This window comes from Micropterus salmoides, unplaced genomic scaffold (genome assembly GCF_014851395.1).
Source record: "Micropterus salmoides isolate LMB-PRFRI ecotype aquatic unplaced genomic scaffold, ASM1485139v1 Ms_hic_scaffold_15, whole genome shotgun sequence".
Taxonomy (NCBI): domain Eukaryota; kingdom Metazoa; phylum Chordata; class Actinopteri; order Centrarchiformes; family Centrarchidae; genus Micropterus; species Micropterus salmoides.
In genome coordinates, this window is record NW_024040596.1 from 29,850,346 (window position 1) to 29,866,659 (window position 16,314).

General features: G+C 38.9%; 1 protein-coding gene across 2 annotated transcripts in view; it reads left to right on the plus strand.

Annotated features, from left to right (window-relative positions):
- glsb (glutaminase b) overlaps positions 1–16,314 on the plus strand; it is a 42,235-nt gene that overhangs the window by 2,963 nt on the left and 22,958 nt on the right. For both annotated transcript variants that reach the window (XM_038719561.1, XM_038719562.1), the window contains exons 2-7: positions 7,748–7,844; positions 7,968–8,089; positions 8,740–8,869; positions 10,512–10,591; positions 10,947–11,110; positions 14,637–14,695. In XM_038719561.1, coding sequence (XP_038575489.1) covers positions 7,748–7,844; positions 7,968–8,089; positions 8,740–8,869; positions 10,512–10,591; positions 10,947–11,110; positions 14,637–14,695 — 652 coding nt within the window. The remainder of the gene's footprint in view (positions 1–7,747; positions 7,845–7,967; positions 8,090–8,739; positions 8,870–10,511; positions 10,592–10,946; positions 11,111–14,636; positions 14,696–16,314) is intronic.

The window sequence follows — 16,314 nt, forward strand, 5'->3', positions numbered from 1 at the left end:
TTGGTCAAGGCAACTAAGCCTGGTAGGTCACTGATGTGGCCCTGCTAAGAAAATCCCCACACTCTTAGACCACATAGGTTAAGTCTTTGATCTTTATCTCGAACTTGGAGCCATGCTGTCTCCCTTTCACATCTTTGAATATATGGTGTTTATATACTATTATATATATAATAGAGAAATATAGATGACATTCCATCAAACTAATTTTGACAGCTACTTCCGGTCCCGCCCCCATACTGGAAATGTGTATGTAAGTGAAGAGGGGTGCGTACATCCTTCCGTTGTGTGTTTTTGACTGGTAATTGGAGGAGGTTTTTCATTGATTTAAAGACTTTATTAAGTAATAAAACATGAACTTGAATGAATTAACTAGTAGGTGTTTATGGCAATAAATTTATCATTAAAAAAAGTATAGCAGTGAGTTATAAGTAAAGGAGGAATCTCCGGGGCCAGCAAAGGATCAGTATGTGGTTTCGTCATTGATTTGGAATCAAGTCAGTCTTTATTATTAAACAAGTAAAGAATAAATTGAAATACTTACAGTAAAGCAGTAAAATTGTATAACGGTGAGTTAAAATTAAACAGATTTTTAAATTACCTTCAACAGCCGTTAGCCGTGAGCCAATGATAAGACACTAGGATGGGTTACCATAGGCCAATGATGGGAGTCTGTGAAAACAAAACGAGAACATTGTCTTCAAGAAATTGCCAAGAAAGAGGGCACTTGGATCCTTGAGCAGTATCTACCTACCAAAGAGGGGACCTCCATGAGGTGAATTTTTTTCAGCTAATGAGTGTTTGTATCTCTTAAAGACTTTTTGTTTCTTTCAAAAATGGAAATTTTAACATCATTGTTAGTAATATTTAAACATTTCTCTGTGATACAAAAATATTCAGGGCCACTTTATTGAGAATTTACAATAACTTGGATGCATGCACAAATATCAAAGATTGCAGTATTAGCAGCAAAAGGTACTTTGTCCAGGGTTCAATTATATAAAATGTCTTATTACACTAGTGCAGTCATTTAAACTTTCTCTTAGGGGAATTCAGGTTTGTCTGTGGTGGTTGGTCATTTTTATGACCTTTGTGGAATGGTGAAGTAGGTCTTTTTCAAGGGCCTTCATCTTTATCTTATTTTGTATTTGCTCTTCATAATTATAAAGTAGGACAAAAATGCTCAGCAGCAAGATCCTTTTTTTGTTTTGTAAGTAATCACTAAAACAGGTTTATCAACTTTTACTAAACCTTTGGAATAATTCTGTCCCAAATATTGTGAAATGAAATTGACCAGTTAAAGACAAGATTTCTATCAATTTTGCAATGTACTTGTTTCTTCAGTCTAAATTTTAAAGGACTGCATTTTATTTATTGACTGCATTACAGAAACGTACATTGTTGGCTGGCATGTAATGACATGGAGTTCCCTCTTAGTTCCTTCTTAGCTAGCATGGAGCGACACTCCAGCATGGATGAATAAAATAATGGGATATTTCTATTAAGAGAATATTGTAATCTAAACTAAATATTTTATTTGTAGTTACACTTACAAAATAAGGACAGTTCTTGTGTAGCAAAAAACACAAAACTACAAGTGTTAACAGCGTCCAAATAACTCTAAATATATTCTTTCAATAACATATAGACGATGTCCCTGATTCTAAACTAAAGCCTTACTCATAACTAAGTCACTAGTCACACTACCAGGCCTCCTCTTTCCCTTTAGTAAAAAAAGCTAGAATTATAAAAAATTATAGTTTACAACTTTATCAACTGGAAACTTCAAGAGCTAAAGTTTGATCCTTCTACTGAGAACCAGCTGCCTTTTGCTAATTAGGGTTTATTAGACTATTACAGAGGTCATGAAATCCAGAACCCTTCCCTTGGGGATGAAGTATTCAAATGCTAGTTAGCTACTTTGTTGACATAACAGGACAGTAGTTTTCTGTTGATGAAAATAAAACAGAAGGTTATAATAAATCTCCTATAGGTAAAAGAATAGGAAATCAGCTTCTTTATGTTGGCTCAACCGTGATCTGTGCTAATAACATTTATTGCAAGTTCCAAAGCTCAACAGGAACCAGCAGCTTCAACAACAAAAGTCTGTATATCTATATACCTATCTATCATATGACTTTTTATTTTTTATGTTATGCCCAGATTTAGCATGGGGTTCTTGACTAGCCAGAACAGGATGTTCAGCAGTCTTACACTGTTTCATTGCATGTCTTGCATTCAACCATAGTGGCTAGTTTGCCCTTGACAATAAGGTTTTAGTAAAAAGTCTCATCACTGCTGCAACCTCTTTTTTGAGACCATGCTGTTTCTATTGTCCCCTTCCATAGCATTTTTCAGAGACACTACAAAAGAGGAAAACAGATTGCCATCGATAACCCAAACTCTAGGGTTAACTCGTAATTTTCATTACATTTGTTATATAGTAAATCTACAACTTCAAAGCAATTTAGTGATCACTACCATGTAGTGTATACCATGCTCTCTCTCTCTTCCCCATATTTAAAATGTGTAAAACTAATACCGCAAAACTCATCGGGATCAATCTTCATTGTGTAAGTTAACATGTAGCAAATTTTACCCTTGTCACTAAGAGGTTAGTACATGACACGCAACAGTAGTCCTCATTTTCTGAGCTGCTTTTGTCAAGCTTTGTGAGACGTGAAAACATTTATTTCAGCCCCACAGTGTTTCTACATCACTGAAAAGAGCATGTGAAAATCTCGTTTTGGGGAGAAGTCTGTTTTTGCTTGTGATAAGCTAGCCCACAAACACCATCAAAACTTCTAGTTTCACATTTAAAAAATCCTGTCCCCGCCTTCATACTATTTACTTGTTTTGTGAAGCACATGCAGGAAGGATTGAATTACAATCAGCAATGGTTTTACATGTCAACATTAGGTTATGCAGCAAATGGACAGCAGAACAACAAAGAAACCCCCTGCTGTGAAGAAGCATTTTGAGTAACAGAATTACATATCATGACAAATACATTAGTATGTACCACCGGTTGTTGGGGCATTAAACACTGAGTTGATGGCTCACTATGACTCTGAACTGATAGTAAAACACATACTTTTGTATTTGTATTGTGTATTTACCATGGGGTTCATGCCCTTCCCTTCTCATGTTCGCCTGTTTGTCCCCCTCGTCTGTGTTCTTGTTACACAGTGCAAAAGAAAAAATCTTATCTTAACTTTACTACAAGTGTTATGTCAGTTACAGGATATTATAAATCTAAAACTTCAAAGCAATGTTAATTTACATTTTCATTAGCTTCAGAGTATTCTACAGCAACTGGCTAGGAGGTGTATTAAATCATCTGGAAAGGGACATCATGAAAGTGATGGCAATTTTTAGTGAAGTTATATGTAATGTGCACTTATCTGACCAAATAGCAGTCTAAAGTGAAAAGGGCAAATGCTTGAGTGACAAAAACAATGCAAAGCAGGAGAGCAAGAGTCAGAGAGACCAAACTGACATAGGTTTATATGGGGACAAGCAGCTGTACTGTCCAACAAAATACTAATGAAGACACTAATTTTAAATTTATGTTGACACTGACTAGCATTAAAATAGCTTTAAAAGCGGCTTGCTAGTTAAACATTTCTATTCAGGCATACCTGTAGAGATGTGCCTTCCAGAGCGGTGTTAATATATTGGGGTGGAAAATAAAAACATGTATTAAGTTGTGTTAATATTTAACATAATTTAATAGAAATACGGTAGCTTTGCTTAGCCTACATGCAATGAATCAATCGCCTGACTCTCTCCATCCCTGCAGAATGTACAGGCTAGTATACCACAATATAGTTGATCATGTGTTATACGCTAATTCCAATGTTCCTTTTCTTGATTCCCATGTGGAGAAACCAAACTTTTTAAATGACGTGTACATTTTGACTGGTTTTCCACAAATGTAGCAGTAGGTTATATTACTTACTAAAGAGGATGTCTTTAAAGACTGTATGTACTGATCGTCACCAGTTTCAGCACTATCCTTAACAGACGTGTCTTCAGTATTCAGTATATCTAAGAGCTTTAGCCCGAACTGAATAAAATGTATAAATATGAAATATTATAAATAACAACAATACAGCATTTACAGTAATAATAAGTAGTATTTTAAATGACATCACTATGTCTAGTCATCATCATTTTGAAAGGGGCCATAGAACTAATTTCCCTGCCGGTCAGAGAAGCCGGCTTCTACAGCCGAAACTTCCTGGTTCCCAAGAAGGACTGAGGATTGCGTCCTTTTGGATCCGCGGTCCCTGAACCCTAAATACACATATTTACGGTTGGGGTGGGACCGGATACACCCCTCTTATCAGTTAATTACACATATCCGGTATGGGGGCGGGACCGGAAGTAGCTGTCAGAATTAGTTTGATGGAATGTCATCTATAATTCTCTCTTATATAGTCCGGTGTTTGCCAAAACATGGTTTCTAACGTCATTTTAATTGACAACAAGGTCAGCTAAGACAGTTGCAGAGAATGTTGAGGATGTAATGTAATGAAGCCTTTCAGGATAGCTAGTCCACTGACGTGTGAGGTGACTTGAATGAAGATGCGCTGTGCTGAATGAATGATAAATGATACTCCTCCACAGCAAAAAAAGATTTAAAAATCACAGCTCAGCCTAAACCTCGTATCCAGGAAACTCTCAAAGTGTTCTGCGTACGCCTGTGAGCAGTCATCTACTTCACAGGTGGATGGCTCAATCCATTTGCCTGTGAAGAAGAAGAGGATCATTAAATGTAGAGAAACAAGGTGTTTTAGGCTGTATTCACATCTGATTTGTTTGCCCCGTTTAAACTGAGTCTGGTGGGTTTGCTCATTTAATTTGGTTTATGGTGACAACTGAGAATATCAAAACCACAAGATTATGTGATATGGATGTGGCATTTGTTAATTCAGCCATCTGTCCCTCATGTTGCAGTAAGCAGTCTGTCCTTATTTATGGCAGATGAAGTCCAGTTGCACCATAACAATCATCATCAATCAAGTGTTTTTGTGTCTCTTCATGACTTAGCGTGCAGCATGACTTACCGTTAGACTCCAAACAAATCTATCCTGTTGTTGTTCAAGTCAATCAAGTGTTTTTGTGTCTCTTCATGACTTAGCGTGCAGCATGACTTACCGTTAGACTCCAAACAAATCTATCCTGTTGTTGTTCAAGTTATTGTTGGTTTTTCTCACCACTAAAAATGCCCAAATTAAGTGTAGATGCAGAAGTAGAATAGTGTTTTTTCTGGATTGTGGTGGATGCTTTTTGTGTTCCTACCAGTTCACTTATCCTTTAACTCAACTTACTTGTAAATATGTTACTCATCATCATCACACATGCACACCTGCACTCTAGTTTGCCGGTTGCGTTACTGTTGTGTGGTGCACCGTCTGACTGCTGTGTAGAAGGGCTGTTGTAGTGGCAGATGTCCGGTCAATAACACTCTCTTTGAATTAGGCATGCCTAATAGACAGCATTTTAGTCAGTCTTTGGTTGTTTGCACATGTTCAGGTGCAGTTACCTGGTTATATATGGGGTGTTTACTCTGTGGAGAGCAGAGGATGGGTTAAAAGGAGAGTAGATGGGGTGACCAGACGTCCCGAAGTATTCAGGACAGTCCTGAGTTACAAGCAGTTGTCCCGACTCCTGTCCTGTTTGTCTCCAAAATTTGACTAAACCTAACTTCTTTTTAGCCCTATTAAAACTTAAATACTGATTGTTGTGAAACATTGTTTTGGTGTTTCCCACAGATGGACACTGCAGGGTCTGTGTTGTTATAACCACATCGCCTTGTCATCACATGTTTTCTAGTGTAGATGAAAACAGTGGAAGTTGCAATTGCGAAGACAGGGGAAGTGTAGCTGCAGTCAGCCATGGAGACGGAGGGATCTGACATGCGCGCTGCGCAGACAGATGTGATAGGGATAGCACTGCAAATTAATTAAATAAATGTATGTAACGGAACACTGTTATATACATAAAACACAGTCATTGTGCTTTTTCCTAATGACTACTTTTTGAACAAAAGTAATTGAGCATTGAGTTTTACTTTCACTTTTCTGTTTCTTGACACTGAAATTCCACCACAAATATGTGAAAACTGCACTTTTGAAAAACTTATTTTGAACACTTTGAATGCTGATTCTGTCTAGTTTCTCCATCGCAGACATGCTGTTGTGTCATGACCAGCGTGTGAACAGGCCCCAGTGTTTGCTTTATTAATCCAGGAGCCACAGAGGGCTGGGCACAGCTAAAGACCAGAGAATTCCTGGAATTCAGTCCTGGTCGGACACTGCTCCAGACACTACAGCTAAACCTACCTGTAGTAGGGGGCATTATGTTGGCATAATCAAAATATTAAAGATTCACTATGAGCTCCAAGTACCAAACTGCATTCACTGATGGTGGTATTCGGTGTCAACCATGGTCTAGGTCTAGATTGAAAGGATGCCCAAAATGAATAGGTAGTGTTTATATAATCCATCTATCCATTAGTTATTCTAGAAGGTGGGGATCTGGAGACGATCCCAGCTGACACAGGGCGAGAGGCAGGGTACACCCTGGACAGGTTGCTAGCATAGACGGTATAAAAGAAGCGGACGTAGCCACTGTGTTGTCATCCATTGGTTTGTGGACTACTCTTTTGAAGCCTCGAGTTTGGCATTTTGGCCATCTGCATCTTGGTTTTCTGGAACCAGACGTGATAGGACATGACCGTATTCAGACAAGAGGGTGGAGTGAACAACCATAAACTCATTAGGAAACTATCGCCCACTGCAGGCCATTAGAAAGAATGCAGGTTTAAGGCATTGCCCTGTTGGCTTCACTTTTCAGGCCCAGAGGTTGCTGCTTGGTCGCTAGTCAGAGGGCTGGTACAGACTCATGTTTACACCGACAGGCAACTTGGAGTCACCATGTCTTTGGTTAGGAGGAAACCGGAGCACTACACAAACATACAGAAGCCAAAAGCTTATATTAGTTACACACTCACTGATGTGATACTGTGAAAATATTCTTGGAAGCCAGTAAAGGAAAGCTGTGAAGCACGCTGTTCTTAATGAAGAGCTCTTTAGCCTCCATGCACACTGTATCCTGTTGACAGTTTTAACTTGTTTGAGATTGCACATTGTGCAGCTGTATCATAGAGGGATATACTGTATAAATGAGTTTGGGACTCGCCATTTGCTAAGATCAGTATTTCATTACTCTGATCAGGATTATGCCCTCTCTTTACTTTACTTCAGCTTGGATTCCATCATCTGAGGCTTTAAAACATAACGGTACCCATCAGGGAGCACTGCCAACAGGAAACATTCCATTGTATTTTCCTTTTGGCATTATGAAGCCTTGGGTCATGCTTTCTCTGTGAATATGTGTCCAGTATGTGTCACTCAAATCCCTCACTTATGTGTTAAGACTGTATCAGCAGCTGCAGATAAGCTCCATGTTTACACTGGCAAGATAGGTAGCAATAGGCGTTATTGTAGCTCGTGCTAAAGCCCAGCCCTGTTGCTCATTAACCATGCCTTCACTGCATTGGCACTGTATGTAGTCATTTGTGTTTTATCCCAAAATTTTTCTCCAGAGTTGACCTCCACACCAAAGAAAAGAAACAGTGAAGGAGTTTTAGCAAAGTGTTGCTTTTAGGAATACTTTCACATTACGTAGTAGTGCTGTGTCTTATACATGGGTTTGTGTCTATCTACCCTTTTTAACCTAGGAGAAGAAATGCAGGCATTCTCCCCAGTTTGGAGGACTTGCTGTTCTACACAGTCGCAGAAGGTCAAGAGAAGATTCCTGCTCATACATTTCTCACAGTAAGTCCTTCAAATTTCGTTCAGCTTGATGGTTTGGTATTAATACCAAGTTGTCTCTTCACTTTTGAAGGTGTACTTACATTGTTTCTGTTCAATGGTGTTTCTACATACTCTTTATTTTAGGCGCTTAAAGCCACTGGACTTCGCACTGGAGATCCCAGACTGAAGGAATGCATGGACACCCTCAAAGAAACTCTAAAGAACACATCAGATGGCGTCACACTGGACAGGCACCAATTCAAAAAGTAAGGCTTGTCTGGTCTTGTTTGGGTTTTTTTTTTCTTTCTACTAGATAGTTGCTCAAAGAAAACTATGTACTCAAAGTATGCAGAGGGAAACCACCAACTTCCTTCCTTTCTTCAAAATAAAAAGGGAAGTCAATACATTTTTGTCTAAAGGAAGTTAAACTCTCAAAATTTAGGTTAATTTCTTGTAGTGTGTGTTGTGGTGCTAATCTGGGAAAATATTTTCTATTAGAAAAACATTTAGGCTTCTGGAAAAGTTTTAATTGGTGTTATGGACATCATGGTGGCTCATTTGTCCACAGAGGCTCCCTCCATCTTTTTCAAATGAAGGTTTTTTGGCTCCAGTAATCTACAATATGAGCTTCATCACATTCCTGAAACACTCAGATAATGTCACAGGCACTATGTCCATGTTTCTCTACACTCTGTGGATTGAAAATGATCATTCATCATTGTATGGATTCATGATGGTTCATACTATATGGATAAAAAGCAGCTGATCGGTATGTTATCAGCCACTTTTATTAACATTCACAGAAGTTTGTCAGACTTCAGGGTTGCAAACTTGGTTGACAAACTTTTCCTTTTCCTTCAATTGCATGCACAGTTTGCACGATGTTTTAGCATGCTATTTGTGGTTTATTCATCAGGTGTGTCCAGAGCAACATTGTCCTGCTCACTCAGGCCTTCCGCAAGAAGTTCGTCATCCCAGACTTCCAGTCCTTCACCTCCCATATTGATGAGCTCTATGAAAGTGCCAAAAAACTCTGTGGAGGACAGGTGTGTCCTTAGATCCATAACTCTTTTTTTTCTCCCAGTGCATCATCATAATTATTTAGCCCATACAGATCCATTACCATCAGTCTGTACTAACAGTCTGGTTGTCTGGTCCTTGATTACAAATCCAGGACAAACGCCAGCAGTACTCTGATCTGATTGAGCTGAACTATTAGCACTCTGCCGTCTTATACCTGAAGGAAAAACCCACCCCAGAATATATTACAAGGATCACTGTGGAAGCTGCTTCTACATATTGCTGCAGGATCCTCTTTGGCAGCAGGTTTCTGTGTGTTATGTGTGTTATTTGGTGTTAGCCACAAAAATGATCAGGATATGAACTTCCCACAATGAAACTCCGGAGCATTGGGTGACTCCATAATGTATAATGGAAGCAGTCTTTGGTGAATGTGATGTAGTGTAAAAGCGCTTTGAGTGGTCGAAAAGACTAGAAAGGCGCTAAAGAATTTACATTTACATTTAGTAAGAGTTTTACAACAGCTGTTTGAAGGCATCTGGGAAGATGTCCATTTGAAGAGATTTATAAACTTAAATACATGACTTGAAACACTATCGAACACCTGCTTTAAAATGCACAGTCTTGCAGAGCTCAGTTGTAATACAGGTGAATGTTTCCATGGTTGCATCTTTCTGACAGAGTTTGCTGAGGTCTTTACATCAGCCATAGTTCTGCCTCTAATTGCAGGTATTTTGTTATTGAAGAACAAAGATCTTCACACTTTGATGCAGACAACTGCTGATGGGTGGGAGCAGTGTTAAGAAGCTGGTCTCTAGTGGAGAGTAATATTTTAGTTTCCGGCATTCTCTGTAATCTTGGAAAAGTAATCCTTTCTCACCAGACATATTGCTTTGTTACAGGCAGTCAGTATTCGTGAACTGTGATATTGTAATAGAAAGTCATGGCTTCTTTGGATATATTACAGTAAACTGTGAGTCTCCTCCATTTTCTTTCAGTTGCTCGACAGATTCTCTTAACCTCTTTAACACTGTCACTGTTTAACCAGAAGAGCTTCTGTCAGTCGACCTCTCTTTAACCTTTAGTGGAGCAGCAGCATTTAAAGCAAATGACAAGGTGTTTTTGAAATGTTCAACCATGTCTTTTAAACAGCAGTCACAACTACTGTTTTCAACACAAGTGATCTCATAATATTAGAGAACTTTTTATAAGCCTTGCCATCTAGGATTCTCTGAACCAAAAATTCCCTTTTAGTATCTGTCAAGATTGGGTTTGCATCGGGGAAGGTCAAAATTGAAGAATAGAGCCAGCCTTAGTGTGGATGTACTAAAGGATAGAAGCACATCTATGGGGGTTGTCGAAAGGCTTCCTGGAAAATGCGGAAAAGTCATTGCTGTAATTTTCATAGTGGAAGGAGATAAAAGGCGCAAAGTAAACAAAACACTGTCCTAAAGTAACTCCTTTTGATATCAGTATCTGAGGGTGGATTTTTCCTCTCTGGTCCTCAAATGAGGATTTGACGTGTGTGTGTGTGTGTGTGCGCGCGCGTGCGTGTGTGTCAGTGGTGTTAGCTTTTCCACTGAAGCCTGAACCTCAGCAGACGTCACCGGTGTAAGGTGAACCTCTGCTGCGCCGACACTCTTTCAGCTGCCTTACCTCTCTTTTCAGGTTGCAGACTACATTCCTCAGCTTGCCAAATTCAACCCTGACCTGTGGGCCGTCTCTCTGTGCACAGTTGACGGACAGAGGTGAGACGCAGTCATGAGCAGGCCCAAGTATTAAAGGACTACAGTGGTGTTTTGTTTTGTGTTTTTTTTATATGATTACATTACTATTAATGTTTACCAGTAAACATTAAAATAGCAGCTCTGTGCTATGTGCCTTCCTGTGTGACATCGAGTCCAGCTTTCTGTAGGTTAAATACCTACCCCGTCCGCTGGTTTCAGCACGGGATGCTTTCAGGTTTTTTGACTGCTGTGTCAGAAACCATTCCTCATGTTTATTAGTAAAACACCCTCTCTGTTAAATCGTGTGGTTTCTAATCACTGACACGGCAGCTGCTTTGCTTGCTTAGATAACTTGTTATTGCTTTGTCTTTTGTAGGCACACAGTGGGAGACACCAAGGTCCCCTTCTGTCTGCAGTCCTGTGTCAAGCCTCTGAAGTATGCCGTTGCTGTTAATGACTACGGCACAGAGTACGTGCACAGTTTCATTGGGAAGGAGCCCAGTGGTCTGCGCTTTAATAAACTCTTCCTGAATGAAGATGGTGAGCTTTTAGATTTTAATCTCCTTTCTTACATTTATGGAGTAGTTGTCTGTCTGTAAGCGTCTGAAAAGCTCATCAGCCCAAACCCACTATTCTTCCTCCACAAAATGTTGCAGTGGAGACCTGATGCAAGTTTGATAACAGAGAGTGTCCTATGTGATGTCAACAGAGGGCTTTGACTGTTAGGAAGTTAGTGTTTACTAGTTATTATTTTATATTTAAATAATTGGGCAGAAAGTGGGATTGAATCACAGCATGTTTACATCCTCTGTCATCAGCCAGTGATTTAGGGCTTCAGTGGTATTTTTGTCTTTTAAACATGGGAGCATTTAGGTACAGCAGTAGCTAAATTTGTTTCATTTTCCCATGTGTCTACAGACTGAGGCCCTTTGCTACATTCCCTCATGACCCCAATGACAGTAGGTAGGGCAGTCAGTCATTACCTACCCAGATAGGTACTTGACAATGCTTGTCAACTGTCTAGCTTTAGCATGCTGGAGAGAAAGGATGAGAGCTGTGACTGAGCTGCCAAGGGAATGAGTCAGATGCTGAGTAGAGGAAATAAACATGGTTGGGTTAAACTGAGCATGTGAGTGGTTCCCACATTAATTAGGTACTAATTAATGTTATTATCAATATTAATTATGTGACATTTTAATATCAAGATGAATCCCATAATAATTATCACAGTCCGAGTTCTGGTTGGCTCATCAGAGGAAATGCATCAATCCCCAGGATGGTACTTAAAGTGCAGCTATCTTGTGGTCATATCCTGTGCCGGAATTTTGCCTCACGTCTGCCAGGATAGCCCCGTGGTTGTTGTGTTGTCTTGCATAAGGGGATCACCAGTGAGGAAATGAAGGTGATGTAAGTGCTGTACTCTTTTAGAGATCTGGTGAAGGCGTCCTCTCACCCGTTTGCCCAGTATTACTACAACCAAAGGGGAAGAAAGTTATGGAGATGGAAGGCAACCGCTATCTCTTGGTTTAACTCTCTTGTGTGGGAATCATAGACTGTATGGTGGGAATATGTCAGAGGTCACATGACGTCACCAGCTGACAAATGATTGGCAGGATTGCCGCTATATAATTTTATGTGAAATCTTTTCTTCTTTAGGTGACAATAATTGTCTTTGGTTCAACAATAGTTCATTGTTTTTGACTGAGATAACTGAAATAAGTTTTTTTTATTTCTTTTTACATTATTCTTAACAATTTATATTATAGTTTTCTAAGAGCCAGTATTGGATGTACAGTAGGTATAACTAACTCTCAGGCAAAAATCTTATAAACATAAAAACTTTGGTTACTAGCCATTCATCTTTTCAAAACAAATCTGTACATTAAATACATGCTGCTGCTATTTTATATAAACTTTATTAAAGTTAAATTGTCAACATGTCTCTCCTCTCAGGTTTTTTCCCACAGGCCCTGAAAACTGCAGTCATTAAGCCACTCTTAAAAAAGAGCAATCTGGACAATTCACTAATGAGCAGTTATAGGCCCATATCAAATCTCCCATTTTTAAGTAAAATCATTGAAAAGGCTGTTTTTCAACAGCTTAGTGCTTTCTTGGCACTAAGTAACTGTTTTGATGTCTTCCAGTCAGGTTGTTGACCACACCACAGCACTGAGACGGCTCTTGTTAAGGTCTTCAATGACATCCATTTAAACACTGACAGTGGCAGAATTTCAGTCTTAGTGTTATTGGATCTCAGTGCTGCATTTGACACAGTCGACCACAACATATTACTAGACAGACTTGAAAACTGGGTTGGACTTTCTGGCACAGTACTAAACTGGTTTGAATCCTACTTAAAGGACAGGGACTACTTTGTGTCTATAGGTAATTACACATCTGAGCTGACAAAAATGACATGTGGAGTTCCCCAAGGCTCTATTCTGGGGCCTCTTTTGTTTAACATTTGCATGCTTCCACTGGCTCAGATTATGAAAAACAACAAAATATGTTACCATAATTATGCAGATGACACACAGATTTACATAACCATTTCACCAGGGGACTATGATCCCATACGGGTGCTGAGTAACTGTATTGAGCAGGTCAACGATTGGATGTGCCAGAATTTTCTTCAACAAAACAAAGATAAAACTGAAGTTATTGTTTTTGGAGCCAGGGAGGAACTATTGAAAGTCAGTGCTCGACTTCAATCTGTAATGTTAAGAACAACAAATCAAGCCAGAAATCTTGGTGTGGTCATGGACTCGGACCTGAATTTGAGGAGCCACATTAAGACAATTACAAAGTCAGCCTACTATCAACTGAAGAATATATCAAGGATAAAAGGACTTATGTCTCAGCAAGACCTGGAAAAACTTATCCATGCATTTATCTTCAGTCGACTACAGGGCTCCCTAAGAAATCCATCAGACAGCTGCAGCTGATTCAGAACGCTGCTGCTCGAGTCCTCACTAAGACCAAAAAGGTGGATCACATCACTCCAGTTCTGAGGTCTTTACATTGGCTTCCTGTATTTCACAGAATTGATTTCAAAATCCTGCTGTTAGTTTATAAAGCATTAAATGGTTTAGGGCCAAAATACATTTCTGATCTTCTGCTTCGTTATGAACCATCCAGACCTCTCAGGCCGTCTGGGGCAGGTCTGCTTGAGTCAAAACTAAACAAGGAGAAGCAGCGTTCAATTATTATGCTCCGTATATCTGGAACAAACTCCCAGATAACTGCAGGTCTGCTGAAACTGTGAGTTCTTTTAAATTAAGACTGAAGACTTTTCTTTTACCATTAAATATTTAAGATTTTTCTTTTTACCACTGTCTTTAATTAATAGATTGATAAGTTACACTGCACTGTAACGTTTACTGTCCTGTTTTCTTTTTCTTTGTTTTTAGCTTTTTACCATTGCTTTTGATTTAAATATTTACACGGTGAGAAATGAGTAGGAAATTGAGTGAAAAGATAATGAGAGTGAGATTGAACAGAGTGAAGGAAGTGGTCTTAAATCTCACGTCTGAGTGATTTGCAGGAACCTGTAAACCCGCAGGTGGGTCCAGAGTATAACTGGATCAAAGTGGCCTGCGGACAGACATGTCCTGGTTTCTCTGTAGTGTCCGAGGGTTTTTGGAGTTCCAGCGGACCCAAAGATTGCTATGGACCCGAGTACAGACTAGCTAGAAGAGTAGATTAAGTGTACTTCTCTGTTTATTCTCTTTTCAAAATAATTGTAACTCAGTTATTTGCTCAACCCCTCAGCCTGTTTTTATTTTCCATTTAACTCTTTTAACCCTGATTGTACACTGCACTGTAACTTTTATTATATTTTAATGTGTATATTTTCAATTTCCCTGTTGCTTTTATGTTTTATGTAAAGCACTTTGAATTACCTTGTTGGTGAAATGTGCTATACAAATAAACTTGCCTTGCCAAGTCAATGTGCGCTCTACATGTATTTGATTCTTATTGTTTAATCTGTCTATATACAGAGCTCTCAGACTGATTACTCTTTGATCCTCTACAGCCTGCTAACTGAGCCCTTGTTGTTTTACAGATAAACCCCACAACCCCATGGTGAATGCTGGCGCTATTGTTTGTACTTCGCTGATAAAGGTAAAAGCAATAACAACTTTTCCCCCCTCCTTCATGTGTTTTCATGTCCAGTCTGTGTGTCATTTCCACTGAAACCATAGCTTTATTAAGTAGAAAAAAATGAAGGTTAACATAAATGACTTGACAGTTTACCTATTAACCTACAGTTTCTTGAACACAATAAAACACACTCAAGAAGACTCACAATAACACAGTATTTTGCAGATTTAACATCCTTTCCACACTTTTTAGACTAATTTCTATTTTTTAGTTATTATTTTGTGGTATTGTTACTTAGTAGACAAATATTTGAGCAAGCTGGAATTATTTCTAGGTCACTACCATAGTCCACTGCGTGTGTCTTGTTGTGGTGATTAAGACTTGTCCTAATCCTTCCCTTCCTGAAGGCACTTAGCTGCCCCAGCACACACGCTGTTATTGACCCTGCTGAAAATAACCTGCACGGAGAAGTAGTCAAATGCAGGTGCAGAGATAGGAAGTCACATAATAAGTCTGTCACACTTTTTGAATTTCTCTTAACTCAATGTGAAGACAGATTGAGAGTCAGTTGGCTTTCCTAGTCACAGAAGTTAATTGCCCGTCATCCATCAAATCAAAACAAACGTGACAGGATCACCCATAACAACAGAAAAAAATCACACCTGGCATAAATGGCAGCTTTGTCGAAAGATTTCCACATTGGCAGTGTTTGACTTTTAAGCTCTTTACAGCTGTTAATGATCATTCTCTAGATTCATTTTGAATTCTTTAACCCTACCAGCCTGTCTTTACTATTTGTTGCCAGCAGTGTATTAGCAGCACTCGTGCAAACACACATAGTCACACAAGAGGGGCCTATAAACAACTTTACTTTTCTTACAGCTGCTAGGCTGTATTGCAGATGTCTGTTTTTTATATCTTGAAATTAACTATGGATTTTTGACACATTTTCTGTGAATTGCTACAAAATTGTCAACTTCTCGTATTTGACTGTAGCTTTTTCTGAAGATGATGTTATAGTATGGCAAGCTTTTGTCCCAAGCACTTAGACTTCCGATTTAAAGACTAATGATACAAATCATCCTGATTGCTTTTTTATTGGTGGTAAAGATACTATCAAAAGCTTTGAGGTACTTCAGAAGAATCTAGAGAGGGAATGTAATGAAAGGCTTCTCCGAGTTATTCAGCTGTGGATGGTGCCAAAATCATCCTCTAACTATAAGAAAGTATGTTGTATGTTTTTATTTTTTATTTTTTTGTTTGTTTTTACTTGAGAAGAATATAGAGAGGGGATGTAATGAATGCCTACACAGAGTAATTCGGCTGTGGATGGTACCAAAATCATTCTTGTCTATGAGGAAGTGCGCTGCATGTGGCCTGTTTGATCTTGATTACATTTTGGAGTCTTGTACTTATATTATAAAAGAAGTATACAACAGTACAGCAGATTAGCTCTGTGACAAGGGCCTGGGTCTGGGACCTGTGTGTCCACATGTAAAAATCCTATTCCTTTTTTTAAAACTTTTTTTTCTCTTATGCATTATCACCTTGCTGACATAACCCTATTTAACCTAAATATACTTTGCCTCATATTCTTGACCAGATGGTTTCTGTTGACAGGGAATGAGACAAATTGGCAA